Source organism: Poecilia reticulata, linkage group LG23 (genome assembly GCF_000633615.1).
Source record: "Poecilia reticulata strain Guanapo linkage group LG23, Guppy_female_1.0+MT, whole genome shotgun sequence".
Taxonomy (NCBI): Eukaryota; Metazoa; Chordata; class Actinopteri; order Cyprinodontiformes; family Poeciliidae; genus Poecilia; species Poecilia reticulata.
In genome coordinates, this window is record NC_024353.1 from 10,553,524 (window position 1) to 10,580,671 (window position 27,148).

Here is a 27,148-nt window from a genome sequence, read left to right on the forward strand (position 1 = left end):
AAAATCTATAAATTGTTTAGACAGTTCTGACAACAGATCATCAAAACGAGGACACGCAACACAACCTCACAGTGACCAACAACGATTGTACAATCTAAGTAAGCAGGCTAACCAGTGTTAGCTACACTTTTCCGAACCTTGGTTGCAGAGTCTGCATAACTGATTTATCGAGACATTGGAGGTGCAACAGCAAAATGAGCACAGCTATCGTTTATGCTACTGTGAGCCATATTGGATTTGAAGCTGGGCTTATTGAGAAGCTGACCTAAAATCTAAAACGGCTCGTTCAAGTGAAAAACATTACAGCTTCAGAACTCAACGGTCTAGTGGCTGACAAACACATCGTTTGCAAATGTGTCACTAGTGTTTAAATACTTAAAATGTGGAGAATTGTGAGATTTTACTAAAAGGTACTGAAGTTATTAAAACCAATAAAGCACTGAGCCAACAAAACGTGGCATTAAGCTTACAAAAAACAATCACTAATATAAGTGGGAAATCTCCATTAAATTTAGGTCTCTGAAATATGGCCTTACTGATACAGAGAGCAACAAAAATCATAGCATGTCCCCACCCCCAAAATGCAACAAGAACATTAATTTAGTAGAAGCATTTCAGCAGAAAAAAAGAAAAAGAAGAAAAAAAGGCACCCGTTATTGCTATTGTCTTTTGCATGACCCAGCTCATGGCTGCTGGTGACTATTATATGTGATTGTTATGGAAATGTTAATTGTGTTTCAGCTAATTGGCCTTTCAGGCAGCTGATTTAATTGCAAAGTCTGTTTTAATATCATAATCACATGAGTAAATGCGATCTAATGTGGCAGCGTGCCTGATCAACTGCGACCCAGTCTTTGCTATGGCTAGTTAGGCAATCCCATGTTCTCAGTCACTGTCGGCGAGAAGAGTCCGTTTGCACGCACAGCCCCCTCCTGATGGATGCTTTTGAATAAAGGCATTTATTCCACTTGTGCGCTTCTGTAAGATCTCCATTTCCTGTCATCTCTTTGCTCAAGCCTGACATTGACAGCAGTGTTCCTCATACTTGCACTCAGAAATGTTCAACTTGGATGTGCCATCACAAGAAAAAAAAATAAATGGACTGAGAGATAGTCAGTACTTTGTCACTGAATGGATGCCGTGTGTTCTCTCCATCCCCAAGATGCCAAAGGGCTTGTTGTAGTGACTGATAAAAATGGCTGCTGCCTCCAGAGGCTGCATAAAAATGCAGCACATCAAGAAGATTATCCGTCCCGCTCTCTGTCCCTTTCCGTTAGAGCCACGCAGCGACTGCAGCAACTAGGCTCGAGATTCCTCAACATGTTCTGTGCACTGGAAGCCAAGGAGATGACTTAAGTGTTGAAGGGGGAAAAACACCACCCCAAAAATGGGGTGCTTTGTTGTTCTTCTGTTTGGTCCCTAGAGGAAGACGGGGGGAGTCCTATATATCAGATCAGCTGTGGCATAATTAGACGGCTGCAGAGGCAGCGGAGATACTTTGATGAGAATCAGTACAGCAGCAGGAACACAATAACCCCAGAGACAAGTGGTGTAAAGGCTTCTGTTGGCTGTCTAGATGCGTTTACCATGCCGACAGCTTTTGCTTTACTCAAAATAACTGCTATCTCAATGAAAAATGTTTTTATGGGTTTATGTCTGCACATAAGTTTGTAACGAGACAAGCCGATGTCCGATTCTCTGACTGTAGATGCTCACAGTGTGATGTTTTATTACTGAATAACGACTATAAAATCATCATTGCAACTTGAACGGCCCTTTAAATGTTTGTCATTCTAATGAACGACATATTCAAATTAGAAGGGAACATAGTAGCACAATAGTTTTCTATGGCGATGAAATGGAAAAGTATTCAGAGTATTCAGTCTTTTTTAAATATTGGATGATTACGATGATGATTCTAGATGGGCGTTTGAGATTAGGTTTGAGAATAGGCATGAAAAACAGCTACTGAACTAAAACTGTTGAGAAAAAACCCAAACTGTTTAAATCCTGATGTGCTCCTTTTACGCACAGCTGTGCTTCTTCCTGTTAGAACTTGAGAAATGGCGGAGACATGTCATCCTGTCAAAGTTTTCAAGCCAATTTCAGTGCATTTTATTGGAATTTATTGTGATAGACCAACAGGATAGTAGTACATAATTGGTTAATGGAAGAACAAAGATACATTTTCAATGATTTTTGATTAAAAGTCAAAGTCAAAAGGGGGTGGGGTTATATTTCCACAGCATGATGTTGCCGACTCCATGATTCTTAATGGGAATGACATTTCCATGGTAACCTGCTTTAGTTTCACTTTTTCCTCTTGGCAACTTACATTTTTTTCCCATTTGACCAAATAAACTAATTTCAGATTTTTTATTTGTGGGAAAACGGTACCACTGTGGCTACCTCTTAAATATTATGTGCTCCTTTCATTCCGTCTTTCATGAAATCAAAATAAAACACTCAATATATATATATATATTTTAAATGGAATAAAACTAATTTAAGCTGAGTGTCCAGGATCATTAAATCCAGGTTTTCTGTTGCTATAAACATGAAAGAAATATCCCTTCCTTTTGAAGTACACTGGTGTAATTTTAAACCTCACCATCTGGTGGCAGCTGTTTACCATTTAGACATCAGGTGTAGCCACACTACAAACCACATTAAGCAATTCTGTGTTTGCTGTAGAGCATAGAGACTCATTCTGTTGGAAAATATAAAATATGTCACTGAATCACACAGGACTATGACAAAATAGCCTCATAATCATTCTCAACCACTCAATAATAATAGGCTCAGATGGAAGTTTTAACTTCCCCTCAACCTACCCTTACCCTGCCTGCCTTACATGACTTGAGCGAGTTCAGAAAACATTTGCATTTATGCTCTGAAATAGATGGATGGCCTGCGCTCATTCAGCAAACAGCCTGTGCATCTCATTCATCTCGCAGCACAACAAAACGAAGCCCTATATCCTGCTGTGCGAAGCCGACACCATATGGAATGTGGTTGTAGACTTGAAATAAAGTCAAGCGAAACACATTTTGTCGTGCTGGGCACAGATGCATCGTAGCCCCCACACACTGCGTGACTCACAGCTACTGTACGCTCACACACGGACGTGCGATACGTACAAGTGCGCACGCTCAAGCACAGCTCTACGGCAAAGCTCGTTCCCTCCTCCAGCACCTAAAAAAGCTTTCCTCCCTCTCTGCCACACACCCTGCCTTCTCTTGCACACACTCGGACTCCCTTTTCCTCTGTGCGGCAGTGACAAGCGGAGACCCCTGTCAGGGATGACAACTGTTCGCCGGATGATGCCACGGAGAGGAGGCAAGAGGCCATAGTTAGGGTGGACGACACTGTCTACATGTGTGGCAGCATTAGTCCCACACGTGACAGATTAAGTGCAGAAAACCCGCTATTTGCATTTCTAGCTCATAGAAACCCCATGTTTACAAAAAAAAAAAAAAAACTAGTCAAAAAATCTGGGATAACACACACGTGACATTTGAAGCTGAGAAAAGTACATGCTGTTGCCCTTCTTCCAAAGCAATGACTCACAGCCTGAGTCACAGGCGGCACCCCAAAGTTGGAGGGTTTCCGTCCCCGTGTTCAACTGATAAATTTACATATGCAAGCATTAGAAGGGGTTATCTGAAGTAAAAATCTGTTTTAAGGACAAATATCACTTCTAAAATTAGTCAACAAGCCACCAGTCATTTTTTCCAAGTCATGTCTCAAATCTTCGAGGGGTTGGTTAAAAGTCAACTTAAGTGTTTCACCACAAGTCAAAGTAAAGACTTATTTTGTTCAAAAGCAAAAAATCTGAAAGATTTACATTGTTGAAATTTGGGAAGAATCAGTGATTTTCTTGTTAACACATCTTAATCCCACACTTATGTTGACCATTTTATAAAATTCCATGTAGTACTTTGGAGGGTTTTCCTCTATGAAGTCTAAGCTGGAGGAGTTAATCAACATGTTTGGAATCTACAAAGACGTTGAAACGCATGCTAGACATAACAGAGAACGGGACACGGCAACAGGAAGTAGGTTTAATTTGACGAGCAGGAAGTGTCTCAATGAGCTGTGTTTACCTTCAACATTGCTTGGTCTATATCTTCAACAAAACATGTCCACCAATACCACGTTTGTAAGGACTGCAAGCATTATGTTGTAATCCTTCAATATCCAAGGTCCAGCTAGTTCTCCAGGTCTATCCCTCATTCAAAAGCATCAGCCCTGACTGGGTGCCAATAGAGGGACAGGTACAACTTGCCACAGTAGAGGATACAATAGCTGCATTACTCCATTCTGCACTCTCATTGTCACTTGTATCCCAGTGGGGTGCCCAATCCCACTGATGCTAGACGGGCAGTGTGCTTGTACCGTCAAATCCATTAGCCATCAGATCTGATATTTTAATCACTGCAGTCAAAAAATCTTTCAACATGTGCAGATTGATATAATTTACACCACTTTTAAGTAAGCGTATGTGATGAAATCATCTGCTGACCTTAAAATATGTGGCTAATTGTAAAACAACAGGACCGTCTCATAAGAAAAGTTAAGTCAGTAGTTTATTTTGTCCGTCATAAAAAACCTGCTCTCAGATTAACCTTTGATTAGTCACTTGGTAAATAAATGTATGTATAATAATAAAGAAATGTAAAAAAAAAAAGGTGTTAAGCTTTTCACTTGTGAAATGCTGGCAAATATATGAAACTTATATCTTCAGCTGCAGTCACTGCCTTATTTTCCTCAAAGCCTCTTGCATGTTTGAATTTGAAGCACTACTTGCTTGTAAGCTTATATATCTGCTTTGAACATGAGCACTGTTCTTGCACTGTATTTTTCAACTTATTGACTCTATACAGCAGCTTTTCCCTGTTGCTGGGGCCAAATGGAAACCGGAGTTAAAAATCAACAGACAGGACATAAAAAAAATTTGATATTGATTTTAGTCTACTAAAAAAAAAAAAACACACTCATTTGGTTTAAATTTAGCTATACGGTTAGTGTCATCTGTAACATCAGATGCACTATAAATCAATTTCTGTCTGATCCAACTTGGAAGAATTTTTCAAGATCGTTGTATTTATGCAGGCACACGCCCCTGTGTGTATTAGCTCAGAGTCTCACGTGTTTTAGGGGACCACAATAAGGAATTCATGAAGTCATCAATTAATCTGTCACTCATGGGGATGAAAGCAGCTCAGCAGCCCTGGTCTTCAGTGTAGACAGCAGATCGGAGCAGACGTGGCAGTCTGTGTGACATGCCAGGTCTCGCACGACACCTGAATACAGAGGAGGCGGATTTTTAAAAGGAATTTTCAGGAAGTGCACGTATGCTGCATAAATACACACTTTACACTCCCACAGATGTTAGGACATCTACACAAACACGCGCACACACACTCCCACATCCCACTATCGCTTGGCTGTGCTGGGGAAGCTGTTGCCAAGGCTCAGAACGAGTGAGTTGATTGGTCGCCTCTGCTCATCACTACAGGAACTCACCAGCTGGATTGGCTGGTTTCATAAAGGAAGCTTTTCTAGATGTTTTCTCACCTCCTTCTTTACCAACCACTGAATCTCTCATTACGCTCATTATTGCAACACACTGTGCACCGCTCTTTAATTTGCTCAGCTTCACTGTAGTGTCCCCCCCCCCCCCCTTTTTTTAATTGCTTTTCTTTTTGTACCAGACAAGATAGTGTAAGGTTAATGAGGGGCATGGGTGGGGTGTGGGGGGGTGAGGTGAGTGCATCTTCTCCTTGTACAGATCGGCACCATCATATAAATCCTGAGTCTGGTCCGAAATCATCGAAGCACATTTTTGATTCATATTCCTCTTACTTGCTTGGTTATTGAGTTAAAGCAGATGTATGATGAAATAGAGTTGTATTGACTTGATTAAAACAATCCTCTGTATCCCCCCTTCCAACCTCCCACTAGTTGTCTGTGGTTTACATCTGTTGATAAGCAGCAATGACAAAATATGTCCTTGTCCCCAGGGTGAGCATGCTTGTGTATTCACATGACCGCAAGCATGCATGTGCATGAGTGTATTTGTGTGCCCGACGCCTGTGGCAGTGTGTGGCTGTGTGTGTGTGACAGTGCCTGGATGTATGTGCTGAATTAAACAAGGTCACTCAGAGCAAGGATGACTGCTCCAGCAGTCCTCTGATACACACACAGACCATCTTTATGTACATGGATGGTATAGCCATTTCAATCCTGCCTCACAAATGGATGAAAGGACATACCCTGAAAAAGATGAGTTGTTATGCAACTCTGTACATGGGTCATAATTGAGAAGTCGATGTACTTAAAATATCAGGTTAGATTTGCGAAGAATGGATTAAAAAAAAACAAACTACTGGAATACGGCAAATGAAATGTGCTTATTCCTACCCACAAGATATGATTAAAAATATGTTTTTTTAAAATATAGTGTACATTCCTAACTTAAGATGACGTGATATTGACTGGTGTTTGCAAACCAGCCAATCCAAAAGCACTACTTATTTTAAACGGGACTAATTGGCTGAAATAAGACTGAAAGATTAAAAGGAAAAACATCCAAATGGACAAAGAACATAACACAAGAATAAACGTAGAAACTAAACCCAAAGGAATGAAGTAATATGGCAACACATTTCCAACAATAATTAAAGAAAAATTTAATATGGCAAGACCTATCAAACAAATGAACAACAAGGAAATGATCAAAACACAAATGAAAACCAAAACCCAAATCCCCAAGGATAGCATTCCCAGAGGTGGAGCTGAAGCAGTTCAAACATTCAGCTCTCCTGTTATTTTTCTTCAACAAGTAAATCTCATTCATGGGGAATCACATTTAACCCCTTCCCTTAATATCGACCTACGTCTTACACGCTTGTGTCAGGCAGCATGCATTTCCCAAAACCCACAAAGTAATTCCTAAGTTAGAGATATTTTTCTGTCACAACCACGAATGTCTAGTTTGATGTACCGCTGCGTTGTACGCTTAGGTATTGCAGTCAATTTCTTGATAGATATGTTTCTAATTGATAGAAGTCTGGCAAAAATGTGATGCCTGTTGGTATATGTTAGAAAAGGGGCTTGGGAGGTATGTGAAAGGTAACATTGAAAAATTAGATCAAGGTTTGGATAGTTAGCCAGGTTAGCATGCAATATCCAAGAAAAATGCTAATATGGCCACATGTTATCGAATGGATATCAGAGAAATGTTCCATTCTCTCACTATTTAAGTGGAGTGAATATTTTTGATCCACATACAACACCCATAATTATCTTCATCACCTCTCCAAGAAGCAGCCTTATGTTGTGAAAGGAGATCAGCGCAGCATAGGCCAACAGGAGGCCAATTATTGTTAACTATACGACGTATTTCTGTCGCTGCTTTAAATGGCATTCAGGGTCAAATGCATTCCATCATCTTTTACAAGTGCAGGTAAATGCGTTGGTGTTATTTATAGGATGCCGTGTTCCCTTCCATCAGTGCTGTTGCCCCTCGTATGTTTACTGCACCTCCTTGTTCACCTCTCCGATGTCAGGAAGCAAGGTTTAATGATGGGAAAGATTTCACTACTCACTTAAAGTATTTTTCATTGTCTGTGTGTCTGCATGTATGCTGGGATGTGCACAGAGAAATTGCAATAAAGCTCCTTAATGATTCAACTGTATGTTTTAAAATGTCACCTAAGCAGGTAAAGAAATGTTATATGCTGGATTTATAATACAATGTGCCCATAAATCCAGCACATAGAGTGGCAAATGAAATGTTGCTCTCATCATTATGTAACAGTACTTACTTTGGGAATTGGCTATGTTTTGTGGTTTTGAGCAAAAATGGAATGTGAAAAAAGTACAATACATAATCATGTGCACATAATGTCAAAATGTTGCGACACCTTAAAATTCAAAGTCCTTTTGAAAAGATAATCAATTACACACTACTGCCTGCATTTTGTTTTAATAGCAAAAAATAACAGTCCAGCATTGTTTCAATTCTCATTTGACAAAATAGGATAAACAGTTAGGGATTCACTCACCTCAGCATGCTGGAGACTTGAAACTTTACAGGTGAGAGATCAGAAATATCCCTTCTGGATGATCAATCAACTTAATACTTCTACAACCAGTAATAATAATAATAATAATGCAGAAATACACTATATAGCACACCTTTATCCCAAACCATCTGCACTATTCAGAACAGACGCAAAAAAGACTGCAATGACAACTGCTTCAAATTACCTCAAAGATGTGACTGAACTGGATATTCCACAAAAATCTCCTTATATTTTAAATTAATTACAAGATTAGAATAAAAGTATATAACGCAAAGTTTATTGCACTACCAGTAATGTGTTACAATGTCCACAATTGAAAAAAATGACCATGTTTTTTCCTATTAAATACTGCCATACTCATGAAGTCAAACCTAGACTTTTTCACTCAAGAACAGTTTTTCTAGCACTGTAAAGAAAGTATGTGCTTCCTGGAAGTGGAGTTGTGCCATCCAACCCTTGTCTCAGTCTCAAGTAGGACTGGTGGTTTGCTTAATGTCACAGATTCAAAAGACTCTCCCTCCTAGCTAGGTCAGAAGCCCCTGGCATCACCTGTCAATACACAGCAAAGCTCAACAGACCTAATGATATACATCACTACGGAAACGCCCCTTAAAATCATGGCTTACTTTGGTAGACCCTGCAGCTGACCGTCCAGAATTTCCATTTTTACTTCGGACTTTGTGGTGCTGTTAAATTACCTTCAAGTCTCAGTTTCCCTCTCTCAAAAGTGAAGCAATAAATTTTTTCGTTGAGACGCTTTCTGAATTGCTTACAGCCTGACCGAACGCCCTTGTTTACTGGGTTTCTGAATTGATTTGCAGTTTTTCTATTCTGGAGAGACTACATTTAGTGCACCAGTGGCTTCCTGAAAACAGCTTTGTTGTTATCAGTAATAGAAAAAAACATTCTTCAAACAATCTACTTTCCTTTAACTACTTAAAACAGGATTTTTTTCCTGCCATTTCCAACAACGGCCTCAATTTTCTTTAAGCACATTCTCCACGTTCAATTTTCATCTCGACACCGAGAGAAGGACATGGCAAAGGCATTCTACCAGAAGAAGTTTACAACGATTTTCTTTAAGTTGCTGCTGCTGAACACTGGCAGTAATCAACCGCTTCAATCAGAGGTTCAGGAAAGTAACGTCAGGTCAGAAATGTGTTGTCATTGCCTTGAAGCCAATTCTGTTCTTATAGGGTTTTACAGAACAATGCAACTTATGCCAGAAACCTTAAGAAGGGACAGTGAAGGAGGCCAGAGTTGATGGGAAGATAGTTGGGATAAATGCAGAACAGAAAGAAAAAAACAACAAAAACAACAAAAAAAATACAATGAGTGAACACTAAGAACAGATTTAGAACTACTACTGATGATAGTTGGACAAGTTCAAGTTAAGATTCTTGAACTGCCAACCTCAAACATGGTTTAATTTTGAAAATGCTTCTTAATAAAGCATTTGATCAGACAAGGGAAACACCAAGATGTTTGGCCACAATGAGATTAGAAAGAGCAACAGACTCAATTTAAAGATTTTAAACTTAAGAAACTGCCCACCATCAACTGCGCCGGTGGCTGTATCATGCCGACTCGTTTCACAGCCAGTGGCAATCATGCATTTTGCAAAGTGGATGAATAATTAATGACGGCCATTTGCAAATTCGTAACTTCTCCTCAAATATAGAGGCAGAGTGTTGAAACTCAGTTGAGTGTTCCCTCATAATAGTCTTAAACACACATCAGTCATGTTTTTGGAATGGATACAGCAAGTTGCAATTTGAAGGTAAAAACGCCTTGTATCTCACCTCCAAGTTTGTGAAAAATGCATGACAGGAAAATGGGAGGAATTCAGATTGGGAAATTGTGTATGAATATTTTGAATTTTCTGGGTCTGGAAATTAATTTATATAATTTATCCATTTTCTTGCACCCTTGTCCCTTGGTGGGGTCGGGAGGGTTGCTGGTGCCCATCTCCAGCTAACGTTTCGGGTGAGAGGCGGGGTTCACCCTGGACAGGTCGCCAGTCTGTCGCAGGGCAACACAGAGACACACAGGACAAACAACCATGCGCACACACACACTCACACCTAGGGGCAATTTGGAGAGGCCAATTAACCTAACAGTCATGTTTTTGGACAGTGGGAGGAAGCCGGAGTACCCGGAGAAAACCCACGCATGCACAGGGAGAGACTCCATGCAGAGACCGGGGCCGGGAATCGAACCCAGAACCTTCTAGCTGCAAGGCAACAGCTCTACCAACTGCGCCACTGTGCAGCCCTCCTTATATAATTTTATGTGAAAAGGAATTTATAGGGGGACAAAGCCAACCTACAAAACCTTATTTAACTTTGGTTTGATTACTCAACCAGTGAAGCCTTCAGAGCAGAAAAAATATCTTTTCCTCATGTTCTTTCAGCTCCTCCAAATACACAAAACTCCACTCTCTCCATGCAACCCATCATTGCATTCACAGCAATAATTTCTGAACCAAAAAAAAAAAACCAACAGAGTTGAATTGGTGTGTTTTGTGTGGGTGCATAATACATTCTTATCAATATCTCTTCACTTAATAAATTCACTGTCTTGCCTTTCATTCACAGTCACTAGCGGGCTGAGCTGAAACTCATCGATCGCTACACTCGCGCTTGCATGCAGCCGCTGGGTTTGAGATGAGATGTGTTCTGTGCAACGGGCAATTGAGTTCAGTGACGGCAACAATGCCGCAACTCTGCAGAGTTCTGTCGTCGCCTCACCTTGGAGCAACCTTGCTTTGATAATGTCCTTGGAAGGGAGTAAGGGTAGTGGGAGGTAGCAAAGGAGGCAAGGTGAACAGCTAGAAAGGTTGGAAGGGTGTGCACTGAAAGAGCTGCCGACACTCTGGGATGAATGTAGTAAGGGTGTGTTTGTGTTGAAGAGAGGGAATGGGGAGGGAGGTGTGGAGTAAAGAGGAAAAGAAAGGGAGCCAGAAAGGTCACTAGGCAAAAATGATGAAGTCATCTGTATTAGATTTTCTGCAGCTGCAGCCTGGAAGAAATCTGGCTGCTCGCCAGAGAAGGTGCAATGCCTTTATGTGCAGCCAGAGATACTCATTCTTTAGAGGCTCATCATTTCTTTTAGATTTAGACTGAATTTTAATCAATATTTTAGCTTTCTTTTTTTTTTTCTTTTTTTGCCCACATCACACTACATCTGGGGCAAAGATTCTCAGACGCAACAAAAATAAATATCCTTTTGCTGCTTGTTTTTGTCCCATCTGCCAACAAACAAGACTTCCTTTCATGTTTGTTTTCCAGTTTGTCACCGGTGTTTAGGGGCACGCTGTGAAAATTCAATAATTGTTCCCAAAAAGTTTGGACACCGACTTCCTCCGGGGTGTTGCATCGTCTCCCCCTGCCCATCTCTGTGCCTGCTAAACTAGTGATGCAACAAATTGGCAATCCACTCCGTTGCCCAAGACAGCTTTAAGTCCGTCGCTGACACAGACAAAGACCCGTTAATGGGATCTTTCTCAGCATCATCCTAGGGTAATCACAGATTCAGTTGTACCTATATGTGTTTTAACTAAAAAACAAAACAAATTTTTAGTCAGTTTACGCCTAAACATGCAGTCAGTTGTGAAAAAAAAAAACATCTCGTTTTTTCTGCTGATGTTGCTCGTCTTACTAATGAACATCAGGTTTAATTTTGGTGCTAAAACAGCAAAGTCATTTTCTCAGATTGTCAACAGTTACCTAGCATGGTAATGAAGTGGTGGAAACATCCCAGCCACCTTTTTTGGATAATTACATTTACACCACATTGTCAAAACCCTTGGCATCTCACCAAGTCGTCAACTGCAGATTTTCTAGTCAGATGATGATTTTCCTCAATTTTCTATGATTCTATAAATGGTGACAATTTAAGAAGCCATTTTAAACAAATGCATAAAAAAAAACAAGAAAATGCTATTTGTGTATGGAAAAAAACTTTGCAAATAGTAATGGTCATTCTTTTTCTTCATGTGTATTTTATGCATTTGACAGCAATATCTACAGGTGTACTGATATTAAAAACAACTGTAAATTATAGCAGCTCAGAGTAGTAGGTGCTAAAGGACCTCACTGTTGGTGAGCTGAGCCAAATGATCCGCATATAAACAAAATTTAGTAGCAATCCCCCAGTAAGTTGAGGAATATTGGTAGCAGTATTGCTGTCATCTCATGACAAAAAGGCATTAAAACGAAATTGGATTTTAGGTAGCACATAGTTTTGGGTCCTTGTCTCATTTAACCCCCAATAAACCGAGGCTCAAACCATTAAAGCTAACCTTGGCCTCACTCAGCCTTGACCCCCTCCAAAGCTGAGAGCTGAATCAATCCAAAAACAGCCGGGTCAATTTTTATGGCTGTCCCCATTTTTGCTGCGTAGAGCTAGATGCACTCAAATACGTCAACTAGTTCTGTTCGATAGAGTGTTCCTGGAAAATATTACATGGCTCTGCAGGATGTGTGTAGTCTGATCAATGATTTTTCGCAAGAAGAGGTTTGTCGTAGATATCCCAGTTGCTGTATGTTCTATTCTCCACACGGATCCGTTTGTTACAAGCGTAACAAACCATAAAGGAAGCAGGATTGCAAAAGGTCAAGGAAAAGTTTTATATGGATAAAAGGCAAGGAACATATTTGGTTACTTTTGGGTGCTTGACAAAAGTGTTTATGGTTAACATTTTACTCCAAGATTTTAAAATTTTTTTATTTTTTGAGTTCTAGTAATCACATAAAAAAACATAGCTCACCTACTCAAATGTTCCAGCATGTCTCTAAATGTTACTTAATCTCTTATTATGCAAATCTACTATATTCAACATTGAAGGTTCACTCACCCCAGCATGCTGAATGCTATTAATGTCCATTTAGCTCTAAAATCTACAATGCCAAGTATTGTCCTCAAAAAGAAACTGCCCCCGACCCCAATAAACCCAATCATTGACAATACTCCAATTTCATAGCAACCTAAATCTGGTTCCCTGAAATGAACAACTTTACTGTTTTGGTTGATTTTACTCAACCAAAGATCAGGAGTCTGCATAAAATCCTTGACAATATTCGAATTTCCATCTCACATAAATATTGACATTCAGCTCATTTTCATCCTTGTACATTTCATAGTCACGCCAGCCTGATACACCTAACATATGTGCCATTCTGATTATTGTAATTCTCTTTTTGGTGTACCCAACAACTATCTATTTATGAATTGTTGGGCACAACAATTCATGAATAAGTAAGTTATAAAACTTACTTATAAGTACATTTTAAAAGTTTTATTACTTATAAGATGTACTTATGAGTAATAAAACACATTTTTTTATTATTTTTTAAAGACTAATCACTTTCCACCTCTTTCTAGATGACTGCCTGCTTATAACTACTCTATACAACCCTGCAAGCAAAAATGAGAACCAGCTTGTAATACTACAGGGTTCTCTAAAATGTCAGATGTGACATTGACAATCATAACTTCTGACAAATAGTGGCATAAATAAATAAAGTTTTCAGGACAAGCAACTTTCTTATTAAAAAGCTTTGGGCCAGGCATTTCCGTTCTGCGCTAGCTTTTGCCAGTTTCATTGTAAGGAAGGTGAGTAAAGTGCAGAGTAAGAGCACTTTTGTTGTAATGATGAAATAGATGTTGATGACAATGCTTTTATAGAAGCTGACACAGCATATCGTTTCTCAATATATATCTCAGAAGGGAGGACAGTCGGTTTGTGCTTAATCACCCGTTTTAATGCTCGCCCTTATAGCTGCCTTCAAAAAGCACTATAAGAGTGTGAGCAGTAACTGCAAGAGGGTACCTTCCATCAGTTAGCTCTTTGAGTAAAATCAATGCAGCCGTGCTTCAAGTGTCGACATGGAAGATTATTTCAAAGCTGTAATGACTGGGATTCTGCCTCCCCTACAGTTTGAACCCTTTTACTTTCTCAAGAGCTCTTTGCATAACTCGGCATGATTGGCTGGAATTTCTCAAATGGAGCCCCAAGCAGCTTGATGGGCTGCTGCGACGTCGCTGCAAATGTCAGTCCAGGTTAAATGAAGCTACCGATTGCCTAGCAACAAGTCATATAGACCTGTACATAGAGTGGTATGGGTACATTTTGGGGATATAAAAAAAAAAAAAAAACAAGTAGGAGTTTGTCACATCTGTAGTGCCTTACAACAGTGCTTCCACTAATTCAACTTTTTCACAGTCAGCTTACAAAAACATCCATGAATTTTATATAATAGACCAACACAAAGTAATCAAATATTGTGAAAGTGAAAGGTCAAATATACAGCTTAAGACAAGTTAGTATCTTTATACCATTAAAACGTGGTGGTAAACATCACTTTTGTTTAGCAGGGAAGCTGCTGAAAGTTGGTGAAAGGATGAAATTGTATACCAAATGAATATGAAAACCAAGTCACAATTTTTGTTCCACTGAAGTTCGAAGTTGACATTGGAGTGAGACAAAAAAATAAAAAATCATCCAGTAATTGATATGAATATTTTTGAAGCAGTGTATATCCAAATGGTGGCTCCACAGACTGAAACAAAAAATGTTCCAGAGAAGATAAGCACCCGGTAAAAAAACATGACGGCGTACATTATTCATCACATCAGTACTGACGAATTAAGTGCTCTGAGCATAGCAGAAGATAAGACGAGGAGGAATGTAGAAATACAACATGCCTGGAGGCCACTCTATCACACCGTCGTAAACCTATATCACGAGAACTGCCTGGTCTTTCAACACAAATAAATCATTACACTAATATGATTGTTTCATGGTGGCTGACCACAGGCTTCTTACAACCACATTCACACACTGAGAAAAAAAAAAAAATAGTTGGAAACACTGACACTGAAACCGCCCCATCCCCCACGCGGCGGTCCGGTTCTACCGACTCCGACAAGGCAGAAAGCAATTTCAGCCGCGAGTTACAAGCGTTATTACAGGTCCTGATGGGAATGAATGGGGGGACCTGGGAGCTGGACAGGGTTATGCCTCACATTCCTTGTACCGCTTTCTGGGTCAGGTGTTTTCTTTAACCTCCCCGGGCCAAGTGGCTCTGTGGCGTGAAGGCTCACGGAAACGTGCATACTCAATCACAGGCGCATGGACTTGAGGTAAGCACTGGCAATGGCAATTTCGAAAGTTTGTGTTCAGGAAGAGAGGTTAGTTTTCTGCATCGCGTGGGTCATCTGAATTTATTAACCGATAAAGCTGCCAGCAAGGACACCCTGTTAGCAGCATCTTGCCTTGCGTACAACTCCTAAAATTAATTAACTGCCATTCTGAGGCAATAATAGATAAAAAATAAATAAATACGCAGCCTCACAAAACACCAGACCAACACAAAGTGCTGCATAGCTGAAGCAGAGGGAAAAAGCATCTCTAATTTGCAAAATGTCCATTATTCAGTGGCATCCATCTTCTCTGCTTTCTTGTCCCCATAAAAGAAAATATTGGCAAAATGTTGCCAATTTCACAGTGGAGATAAGTGGTTCACAGTACAAAGGGTGGTCAGAAAAGTTCAGCTTTGGCCTCATGTGATTTACAAAGTGTATTCTAGGTTTTCTGTAGCATGATGATGCCACCACTATGTTTTATAGGGGTGGATTATTCAGGGTGATGTGCCACACCTATATTTTTTAATAAAGGCTAAAACTTTTGATTTTGGTGCCATCTAATAAGGCCACCTTTTCACATGCTCATTGTGTCACTCAGCATGATGCTACCACCACCATATTTCACAGGGTGTCCAGGTTCTTGTGGAGTCCTGGTGTTCAGTTGGACTCAATTTACTCTTTAAAGACACCCCAGCTTGACCAAACTGCTTTCATTTAAAGTAAACCAGATTAAAAGGAAGGGAAAAATGAAAACCAAGCCACACTTTTCAGATTTTTATTTGGAAAGGATTTATCTATGCTATAATTTTGAGTTTTGCGGTTGCATCATGGCAAAACATAAAAAGGAGTTCAAGGGCCATCAATACGTTTGCATCAATGTGACTTGCAGGCAAAGATGCAGCTGGAACTTGTTAGGCGATATTTGATGTGTTCTACCTTTGATATCTGTCTAGTCATTAGCGAACACAGTCATCTACAAAAATAATTAAAACAAAAACAAAGACTTCCCCTGCAGCTGCAACAACCAGGAGGAAATGAATTTGTGTTCTGCTCGACAATAATTAGCCACATTTAATAACAGTTCTTCTAACTGCACAGAATTGTTTTGACGTTGGTAGTTCTCAGAAACATTGTGTCCAAAAAGAATCCATTCAAAAATTAATTAGTCTCGCCGTGGCTGCAGCATCACTGCGAGGGCAAGCTGCTTTAATTAACATGGTGAGAGCTTAAGTTATTCAGACTGTTAATTCTCTGTGATGCTGCACGAGGCAATAAACGTACACACACACACACCCAAGTAAACACTTGTACATAAGGCCAGCATTTATTCATGTATGTAAATAAACAGCAATGCGTGTATAATTATATGGACTGTATACAGAGGTGCAAAATGTGGATAGGAAAATAAAAATAGGGTAAATATTTTATACAGTAAAATATCTTCCAGTGTTATTAGTAGTTATCTTGAAGCACTCAGAGATAGCGAACCTCGAGTGTGCATGTTTTCAAATCCCCTCTCCTCTGTCGAGAAAAAAAAAAAGAAAAAGAAAATCAATAAAAAGCCTTTTTTCGCAGTGGACAGCCAGGAACACAAAAGGACCCCCGGGTAATAAAAGTCATTCCCTGATGTTGCAGCTTCAATCTTTCCGCCGCTGGGAAGCCTCATTGGTGAGTAAATAAAGTAAGCATGCTGTGGCTTGGCAGCTGCTTCTCTCTTCAGGTCGGGGTCAGACTCAAATTTATCTTTCTCTGATTATAAAAAGAAACTTCTGCCATTTCTTAGGGTGAGTCATGCGTACAAAATACAGTGAGACCAAAAAAAAAAAAAAAAAAAGGCCCTCCCGCCCCCACTTCTTGTTTTTTTGTTACTGATGCTTCAAACCAAACGAGTTTTAAAATAGCCACGTCATTTAGCCAGTGTACGAATGACACAAATCAATCTGGTGAAATGTGAAAATGTCTTTGCCTTTCTTGCTAAATCATGAATTTACTGTGATTAACCAATATTTTTTATCCAGTTACACAAGCCTCTCAATGCCAGAACTTAACAATAAAAAAACAAACATGTAAATAGACCCTGCTATCCATCAGTTTGAAAAGGTTAATTAGGCATTTCTAATGCTTTGAGACATCAATTCACCATGGAGCAGTGGCGAACTGATCAAAGTAGTGGCTAAGCAGACCTAGGCTACTCCTGAGTGCCCACTAATTATGAGTTTTGGAGGCCACAAAAGGATCCAAAGCAACATTTGCAGTTTTAAATGGAGTTTAAAACTAATCCACTATTTCGATTATGTTCCATTTTTTTTCCTCAAACCTCTAGACCGCTACAGCAGATTGATGTTCACACTTAGCCAGGTTCAGCTGGTGGTTTAGTCCTGCTCACCATCACCAGATGCATGCTCGGTGTGAGTGACCACTGCAAAGAGTCTCAATACAGTCAGATGGAAAAATTTACCATATTTTCCGCACTATAAGGCACACCTAAAACCTTCAATTTCCTCAAAAGCCGACACTGCGCCTTATAATCAGGTGCTCCTTATATATGGACCAATATTGAGCCACAACAGGTCTAGCAACTACAGTAAACAGCCACCGACTTAATTTCCCCCGTAGAAGAAGAAGCGCGTGGTGCATGCTGGGATAGTTGTCAGAACGCTGGTTTGTTATCCATTAATAAAGTTTGACTGACCCATCTACCTACCAACCGTATAGAATCAGGTCGTCTGCAGGTCATTTAGCACCACATTCTCCACGAACATGCTGTGCGCGAACGGAGAAGGGCGACCATGGTCCGACCACGCCCCGGCCCAGTCGCGGAAGGTTCTCCTCGCCGACCAGAGTCGGACTGTTTTGTTGACATTCCGATTAGTGCAGCTCCATCTAGTGGATGCATAAAGTAACTCCAGCCTCTAGTGTAGCATCTATTCTATGCGCCTTGTAATGCCAACAATCAAGGCCTTATAGTGCGGAAAATACGGTAATGACTGGCCTAAAACTGTAGAAGGCTGCATGGTTTTGTGAAGTACCTCGAGATGAAATTTCTTTCAATTTGAATTACTGAACTAAATTAGTGCTTTGATTCAAATATTCATTCAATTCTAAGAAAGCAGTAATAGTTGTCTTGTTTATCTTAAACACAGCACGGAAATGAAATCCTGGCCTGACCACGTCTCGGATAAAAGGTATTAATCAGCATGCTCAAGGCTTTTCTCACTATTAACATAATAATATCGGGATTTCTGTCATATTTTTTCTGCAAATACAGTCGAGATGCGAAGGTCGGTCTTGGATAAATACTCAAAGCAGAGACGAACGCACATCGTTCCCAATTACTGGTTCAGTCAGTTTGTTGAATATGCATCAGGCCGTGATTCCAAAGGCCCCTGTGGTCCAGTCAGGGTAATTGAACCAAATATGATCAACAACGGGGTGTTAAAACATCTCAACCCGAGACCGCAGCTTAGCAGCTCCAGAATATGCTGCAGTTCTGGGAGGGAGGAGTGGAAAAGGCCAGTAGCAGATCAGAGGTCATGGAATGTTATTAAAGAGACCCATCATGAATGTTGTTTTTTTTTTGTTTGTTTGTTTGTTTGTTTTTAAAAAGAAAAAAACGTTTTTCACACAGCAGTTTGAATTTGAGAATGCCCTTGAAGGCCTAGTTAAACCACTACCGCAAGACACGCTTCACAAAGGTTTTAATTATGTTCTAAATTTTTTTCCTTTGAAGCTATTCAGAAATTTTGGACAAAACTGAAGTTATATAGCACATTTCACGAATTAAAATGCGATGCACGCTTCAGGTGATAAGACAGGTTGCCTGGTCTCATGCCTCATCCGTGATAATCAGAAGAGGAATAAATACAAAAGCTGCTTTCTGTTAATTTCCCTCCTGACATGCCTATTGTTTTTAATAATAACCGTTTCTTAAAAACACCAATCCCCTACCAATTTGCTCAGTGGGAAGCGCAAGCTTCAATAATGGATACTTCCTCCTCCTTTAGATTTTCTTCCAGTGGTGTTCTTCAAACACAAAGGATGTTGTATAGAGAATACCTTTTTTTCCCCCCCATAAAGTTGCAGTTCAAATCTTCTGTTCCTTCAGGAAATGTGCTTAATAGATCAGAAACAGAATCAGCTCTGTTGGCCAATATTGTGTCCAAAATCAAGGAATTTGACTCTTTTTCAAAAGCATACCCATAACGTGTAAATATATAAACTTTAGAGAAAATAATAAAAAAGGATAAAGGAACAATATGTACAGGAATTTACAGTTAATGTCAAGAAAGAAAAACAGATTACTGTGACAGTGCAAAAAAAAAAAAAAAAAAAGCTTATTTTGAGTCACAGTAGAGTCGCTGACTACTCTAGCTGTAAAGTGTTCATTATGTTCAGAGAAACAGCCTGGGGAAAGAGATAGTCTCTGTAGCAGCTGGTTTTTGCAAATAGCTTTCTGTCCTGCCCAGCTGATGGTAAAAGTCTAAGCAGTTTGGGTCCAGGGTGTGTGGGGTCTGCAAAGATGTCAGGTGCCCTTTTCCTGACCCTAGTCTTGTACTAGTCCTGGATGGGGAATATGTTTTTTCTTATCAACTGTAATATAAAGGATGCCAACATTGTTTCCAAGCTACAACATATTGTAAAGAGAGAGAGAGGGAGGAAAAAAAAACAACTATTGGATGTTCTAAAAGTTGCTTTATCGTTACATTACATGCAATGATAATTTGCATGGAAATGTGTTTAAAGCATTGGATGAGATTAACACTCACGAAATTGACAAAAAGCAGTCGAAAGTTAGACTAGTTAGTTTTTTTTAATATTTCAGAGCAAAATTTTAATATAAATTGATGGTAAACCATTAGGCTCCCAAAGAAAGAAGGATAAATTCCTGTGAAAATCGAAATCTGCTTCTTGCATTGATGTGGGTTATCTTTGTCCAATACAAATATTTGTTTGGTGATTTGAAACATTTAAGTACTACAACAGCAACAAAAAAAAGAATCTGAAGGAGTCTGTAAAGTGGGTAATTATATTTTCGGCACACAATGAAGATCAATGGAAGGTCCGGTCTGAAACGCTGCTCTGTGGTTATGGCGCCATGATTCCACCTAGTTTTACATCCTTTATCTCTTTCTAAGCTACTTTCAGCTCAAATATTAAATCTACAATTCAATTGTCCTGCCTACTAAAAAAAATGACTGCAATCCTCTGTGGAATTTTTTCTTTTGTGCCGTTACCCATATCGGCTCTTATTTTTTTTTATAGCCATAAAAAAAGAAAAAAAAAGGATTTTCAGGGTCACACCTTTGCTGAGCCTTTCTCCATCTATTTTTCCTCTCTGTTCAGGGACACTCTGTCATCTGCCTCTAAATTAGGCTATTCCATGTCGCTGCCCAATTGCCCAACAGCATGAAGCTCTGATCACAGCAGTTTAACTGTGCGAGGGCTTCAGCATGCTTTTAATTCCCACAGTAAACCATCTGTGTGAACGAGGACTACATTTGTTTTGGATTTTGCGTTTGTGTCTTATCCTCGCATCTGCAGACAAATATGGCTTATTCATACCTCTTGGATGTTTTATTTCTTCCCGTTGCTTTCCCTTTTAGCTGGAGCTAAAGAGACAGCTGTCTTTTCCACTATTTATAGATCACAGTTTGTCCTTATTTTTCGATTTTTCATTCTTTTTATCTCTTTCATTTCTCCTCAACTCGACTGGCTAACCGCATGAGCCGACTGCAAGGCTGCAATCAAACGAGCTCTTGCTACACCTCCTGGGGTTCTTCTGACATTACACACACACATGCGTGCACGTGCACACACACACACACACACACACAAAAAAGTGTTCATTTTCTTTTTCTTGGTATTGCGTGCACATCTTTGGATACACACTATATTACTAGAAGCAGGTCAGAATCAAGCATCCACTCGCTAATGATCTCAAAATTATATGTTGCGCCCGTTTTTAAATGGCTCGTTTCAACAAATAATTCAAAGTCCCGCGTCTTCTTCGGGATTTCTGTTGAGCCGGGGAAAGGTTGCAGTATAAATTCAGTATCTGTCTAATGCCGAATGGATTTAACTAAATTCGTCACTCATGCCGACTTGTGTGCTGCACAGGGGGAAGCAGTTTCTTACGGGCTCAAACGAAAACCCAACTCATTAAAAGGGATAAAGAGAGCAATCCAGCATTACCCACAGCCTAGAGCCAAATGGGTGCTTGTTATGGGTAGTAAACAGGTATGTTCTCGGTCAGTGTGTGAGTATGTTAAGTCGTGATGGTAAAGGGAACCCGAGTGCATCTCCAAGCCAGATTTACTGGCAGCTACACAGACTGAGGATCGCAGAAGTGGGTTTAGGTGAGTCATTCATCAGCGCCGCATTAGCTGGAAAGACAATTTCAAAACACGGTGGGAGTCCGAGGAGATGCGTCACAAGGAGATGGGCTTGCATTAATTCTGTCCGATTTATTGAGATTCTTCTCAATAAAAAGGATTTCATGAATATATTCAAGGATTTGAAAAGAGGTGTCCACCACAGACTACAGAAATGCTTTTTTTCCCCCCCCCAGCAGAGTGTGTCAACTTTGGCAGTTTATTGTGACTCGCATATAGTTGTATAACCTGCAGAGAGGTGGGAAGAGTAGCCAAAAACTGACATGATGCCACCTGTCAATCATTCTAGAGAGTTTATCAGCAACTAACCAATCAGCGGTCAAAATCTGTCCTGAAGTACACGCCCCTTATCTGGAGGAACTGAACCCCCGACAGAATTGCCGGGGGTCATCATCCTAACGCACAGTGGTCATAGAAATTTGGAGGAAAATAATAGTAAATCATGGACAAACATCGTCAGTGGGGAACATACAATCGCGACAGACGTTACCCAGAGGATATAGAGAGCGGAATAAAATTTATTAGATTTCCAAAACCCAAATGGTGTCTGGAATAATGCAAGAAATGATGGGTTGAGGCCTGCAGCCTAACTCGTGTCCAGTCGAATGAAACTGTGATCAAAGGCAAGTACCACATGTTCATTTGCACAAAGGAAACTGCTAGTTTTGTCATAATGACACTGCTGTATGATAGTCTGATCAAAGATCAAGGTATTAATGCTTGATTTTATTTGAATAAATTCCAAAGGTACCTCTATGGCAGTATAACATGTGCTGCAGTAACTGTGGCATTTACAATTAAGCATCTTTCCTGTTTATTTTTAAGCATTTTCCTGAAGGCAGATTTTCATAAGCTCCTATTATTTAAATGATTACTCACCCACTTTGTACATGCAAAATGCGTCCGACACAGCTTTCACACTCGCATCCAATGAGACTTTTTGTTTTCATTCTTCCTCTGGCTGTGAAAGACTTGGGCTTCAATGCTGATTTCTTCATTGTTTCCTGCAAATAACCGTACAGACCTGACGTAGTTCTGAGAATTTTCTTGCCCGTCGTCTTTGCCTCAGTGTTGGCTTACAAGAGAAAAATGACTCAAAACACATCTTGGTTGACGCTTTGAGTTCATCTACCTTTGCGTGACGCTGAGCTGGGGTCACATCAATTCTACTCAAGAGCTGCACTATTTCAACATTACTTTAACTTTTTACTCAAGTAAATGTAAAAAAGCAGTTGTCCAAAAAAAAAATATATATATATATATATTCAAGAGTAAAAAAGTATTTGGTAGAAAGGCAACTCAAGTACTGACTAAAGGATCAAAAAGTAATACTTAAAAATTACCTAATCAGCCACACCAAAATATAAAGTTATATGGAAATTTTGTTATTTGGTATAAAAAATAAATAAAAAACTTCTGAAACTAACAAAAACAGTAGGTGTTCATCCGTTTCTGGTGAATTTTGGTTAAAGCTTGTTCTTCATTCACTGAAGTTACTCAAAGTAGGTAGAGGAGCCAAAAATTTTACCCATGAAAGGGTAGCAATACTTCATAATAAAATTACTCCAGTAAAAGTGAAAATACTCCTAAAAGTAAAAAATTTTTCCCCTAAAAAAATTACTCAAGCAAATGCAACCACAGTTACTACTCAACTCTGATAACCTGTGCAGACATATATAGGAAGCATCATTAACTATGGTTAGAAAAAGTGCCTAAGACTAGCAAAACGTGACATTGTAGGTTTTCTAAGGGAATTTTGAGCGATTCCTGGGACAAATGGGATGTTGTCTTAAGAAGGCGTAAGTGTAAAGATGTTTAGCCAAAACAAAATAACACCAAAAGCGTAAACAATGCAATTAACTTCTGTGTGGGTCAATGGCAATAGGGAGTGGTTTAGCCAGACCGGAATGGTTAGCTTACCTGGACCTTCATTTCATGTTGCCCTCCGGAAAGCAGTTTCTCATCTGGTTGCCTCAGAAGCTCAGTCCAGTCTCAGTGGGCGGCAAGTCCATTTTTAAAGGTGAGTTTTCCTCCGGGTGAAAACATTTTGTTTGACAGCAGGTGGTTACCTTCAAAAACACCTAAAAGCATATCATCCTCTTCCTGGTCTTCTCAGGCTTCTGTCCTTGTGCATTTCATCAACAGGTGAACCTCATCAGCCTTTCCATCATGATGCGTTTGCTGTTGTGGGACATTTAAGCATCAGACAGAGGACAGCCACACCACTAGTTGTTTTTGCAGGCAAAACCAGTCCAAAATAAAGAAAATTATCTTATACTCTTAACAGTATCTGTCCGTTTGTTCTCGTCTGTTTTACTTTTGTTTAATACAGTGTTTTTCAACCATTTTTGAGTCAAGGTACACTGTTTTAATTGAAAAAATCCCGAGGCACACCACCAACTAAAAATGGAAATAAAGATACTCTGTGGCCGCCTATATATAGTCATTCTTATCAAAGTCTGAMTAGGAATCAAATAAACACTAAAATGTATTTTTATCACATTTTACATTTCTTATTTCAAATTGCACTTAACATGTCCACTTCAAAAATACACCTGAACAGCCACAACACTGTGGTGTTAAATTTAAAGAAGTTGTAGAAAACGTCAAACTGTTTTACAAACTAATCCACAAGCATTCTTATAGCCGGAATACAGAAAATAATTCTTATTCTGAAAGAAGCAATAATATTTGGGAAACAATTCACTTCATATTCACTGTTACAATATGAAGAGTTGCATGTACAAAATGTCAATATCTGTATATTTTACCCAGCTAGTAATGAAACCTGTGCATGTTTGGATGAAAACAGCTGATTTACTGGCAGAAATTGAAGAAAGACAAAGCTCTTCCTCAACAGCTCCCAGTCTRTCTCTGGTTTTAGTTTTTATAGTAACCAGACTAGAGAAGCTCACTTCACACAGACATGTTGTGGGAAATGGACTCATGTTCTTTCYAACTACTGCTGAGCTTCACTGTCTTTTCCATCACTGTCATCACAGTCTTGCTAGATACGATGCTCTCACCGCTATCTGTAACATTCATGCATCACTAATTCTCTTGTTTTAATGTAAAATGCTCCGTACCTACTGCCATCTAGTGGTAAGAACATTACATGATTACGCCGCTGCTACTACTACAGCAGATACTCGAAGATGTCATTATTTGCAGACAATTCATTTTCAAAAAATCTTTTAAAACCAATTACCGTATTTTTCGGACTATAGAGCGCACCATACTAGCACCCTCAATTAAAAAAAAAAAAATAAAATAAAAACTGGAAGCTGCTCTAGGTTTTTTATTAGGACCCAGCAGAGGGCTGCGTCCTAATAAATCTGCTGGACGCAGCCCTCCGTCTCCAAAGCCGAACCATGGTTTCGTTCACACCGAGCTTAAGTGCAGCGGCTCTATTTCCCTCCTGTAGTGCCAGATCGACAGCCCTCGACTTAATAGCTGCATGATATGAGTTTGAAAACATTTCTCTGTCGTGCCTGCTGCTAGCATGTGCTTGTTCTAAATGAAAATTAGCCGTTCTTCTTTGATTTACAATTTTGACTTCTAATGATTCACTTCCTGCTAGAGAGCCCCCTGGTGGTTGAAGAAAAATACACATAAAAGCCACAGCGGGCTACAATCCGCATGGTTCAAAGTTAAGGAAAAAAGTAGCAGCTGTTAGTCCGAAAAATACGGTACCGTAGTGAAATTGAATAATTTCCACGGCACACCTGACGATCACTCACGGCACACTAGTGTGCCGCGGAACAGTGGTTGAAAAACACTGGTTTAATACAACTAAGCAAAAGGGTTGTCCATGAATTGAATTTAAGCCATTCTCCGTATCTACATATCCTCCATATTGAAAGTGAGATCAGCAACATTTCAGACGTGTAAAGCTCACAAAGCACCAGCTTGTTATCATTCTACGTGAAAAAAATAAAATAAAATAAAAGTTTGTCCCTGCAACTTTTAGCAACACTTTCCCCAGAGGAAATCCAGTTTCCACCAGTTAATCTTAAAAGCACGCTTCATAGGATTCATTTAGCAGATGTGTTTTATTCAGAGCCACCAAAAAAAAAAAAAAAAAAAAAAAACCTCGGCTGAGTCTCGCAGATGACATCTAAATGAGCATTTGTCGGGAGCGGAACTACGGGGTTAAAGCCCGGGCGACTTAGGAAGACATCTGGGCTTCCAGATGTGTGATGAGAATGGAAAATCTCATCTGTTTCACTAAGCCTGCTCAGCCTCGCCCCATCCCGCCTCAACCCGACTGTGACAGCGCGGCTAATTACCGAACCTCCGATCCCACACAGACGGCTGACAGTCCTTTTAGGCTCCGATTTACGCTTTTTAATTAAATCTGGCATATCAGCATCATCTGGCTCATACTAAGCGTATCTGGCTGCCTGTGAGAACCGGCAGCTTAGCTTGATTTAAGATGAACTCTAACAATAATTTTCATAACCCGACTAATAAAAAAAAATTTAAAAAAAAGACGACTTTTGTTCATTTGCATTTTGATCATCGTTCTGATTTCTATCTCTTCGTCCGAGCCTGTCGTGGCTACACGGAAATCTATGCATGCCAAGAGGAGCAAAGGCTGACCACATAAAAGACAGTTCATATTTGCCTAAATTCACTGTACTGACCTTGAATTCACAAAAGAGAAATTATGAAATAACTGATGTTGAAAGGTCGTCTTAACGTCTGCTGAAGCTCATAACTCGTACCCAGACTAACTATAGTTGAAGTGTCATGTATTCTCTTTTTATCATCTCAGTAGCCAGTTAGAGACCCAATGAAAAGGCCTGATCGTTTACCCCCAATGCTTCTGAATGTTTCCGAAAGTGTTTAATTAAAAGACAGATTTACAGGCGTTTCAATGTGTAAGAAGATATTAACGTAATTATTGTTGGGTATTTATTTTAAATGTCAAGTCTTTTTTTTATTTTATTTATGACGTTCAATTAATTATGCAATCCAGAGTCTGTATATTGGATTATAGAACTTTAGGTCAACTACAAGTTGACCTATCGTGAAATATTGTGTTTTCTACAGATCATGAAACAGCAAAAAAAAAAAAAAAAAAAAAACCCTCAAAGTTCACTTTGAAAGTTATTTGAAGGAAGTGACCAGATCGGGGAAATTGATAATCTTCGAACGGGACACCCAAAAACCGAAAGCCATGCGAATAAATGAAAAAAAACCCCCAAAAAACACATCACATCTAATTATAACTTGTCTTCTTATCGTTTAATATTAATAGGAATAAAGCTTTTATACCTGAATGAATCAGCTGTATAGATGTGACCATTGCCCCAGCCCCTTCCCCCTTTTGGTTGCACCACTGCTGTGAAAATTGAGCTGTCTGTTCAGCAGCAAGTAGCGTTAAATCCTGCACGGTGTAAAAGCCTCTGAACAGACTTGTAATGCGAGATAATAGCTTTGACATTTCAGTGTCGGGCGTACGGTGAGACACAGCGAGCCAGACTTCTGGAAAGAACTGCAAATATAATA

The 27,148-nt window shown here is 39.6% G+C and overlaps 1 protein-coding gene across 1 annotated transcript in view; it reads right to left on the minus strand.

The window, feature by feature from the left end:
* dock4b (dedicator of cytokinesis 4b) overlaps nucleotides 1-23,749 on the minus strand; it is a 177,383-nt gene extending 153,634 nt beyond the window's left edge. The window contains exons 1-2 of the mRNA XM_008401053.2: nucleotides 23,555-23,749; nucleotides 22,514-22,638 (exon numbers count right to left, since the gene is read on the minus strand). Of these exons, the coding sequence (XP_008399275.1) occupies nucleotides 22,514-22,526 (13 nt within the window). The 5' untranslated portion in view covers nucleotides 22,527-22,638; nucleotides 23,555-23,749. The remainder of the gene's footprint in view (nucleotides 1-22,513; nucleotides 22,639-23,554) is intronic.
* Nucleotides 23,750-27,148: the final 3,399 nt, after the last annotated feature.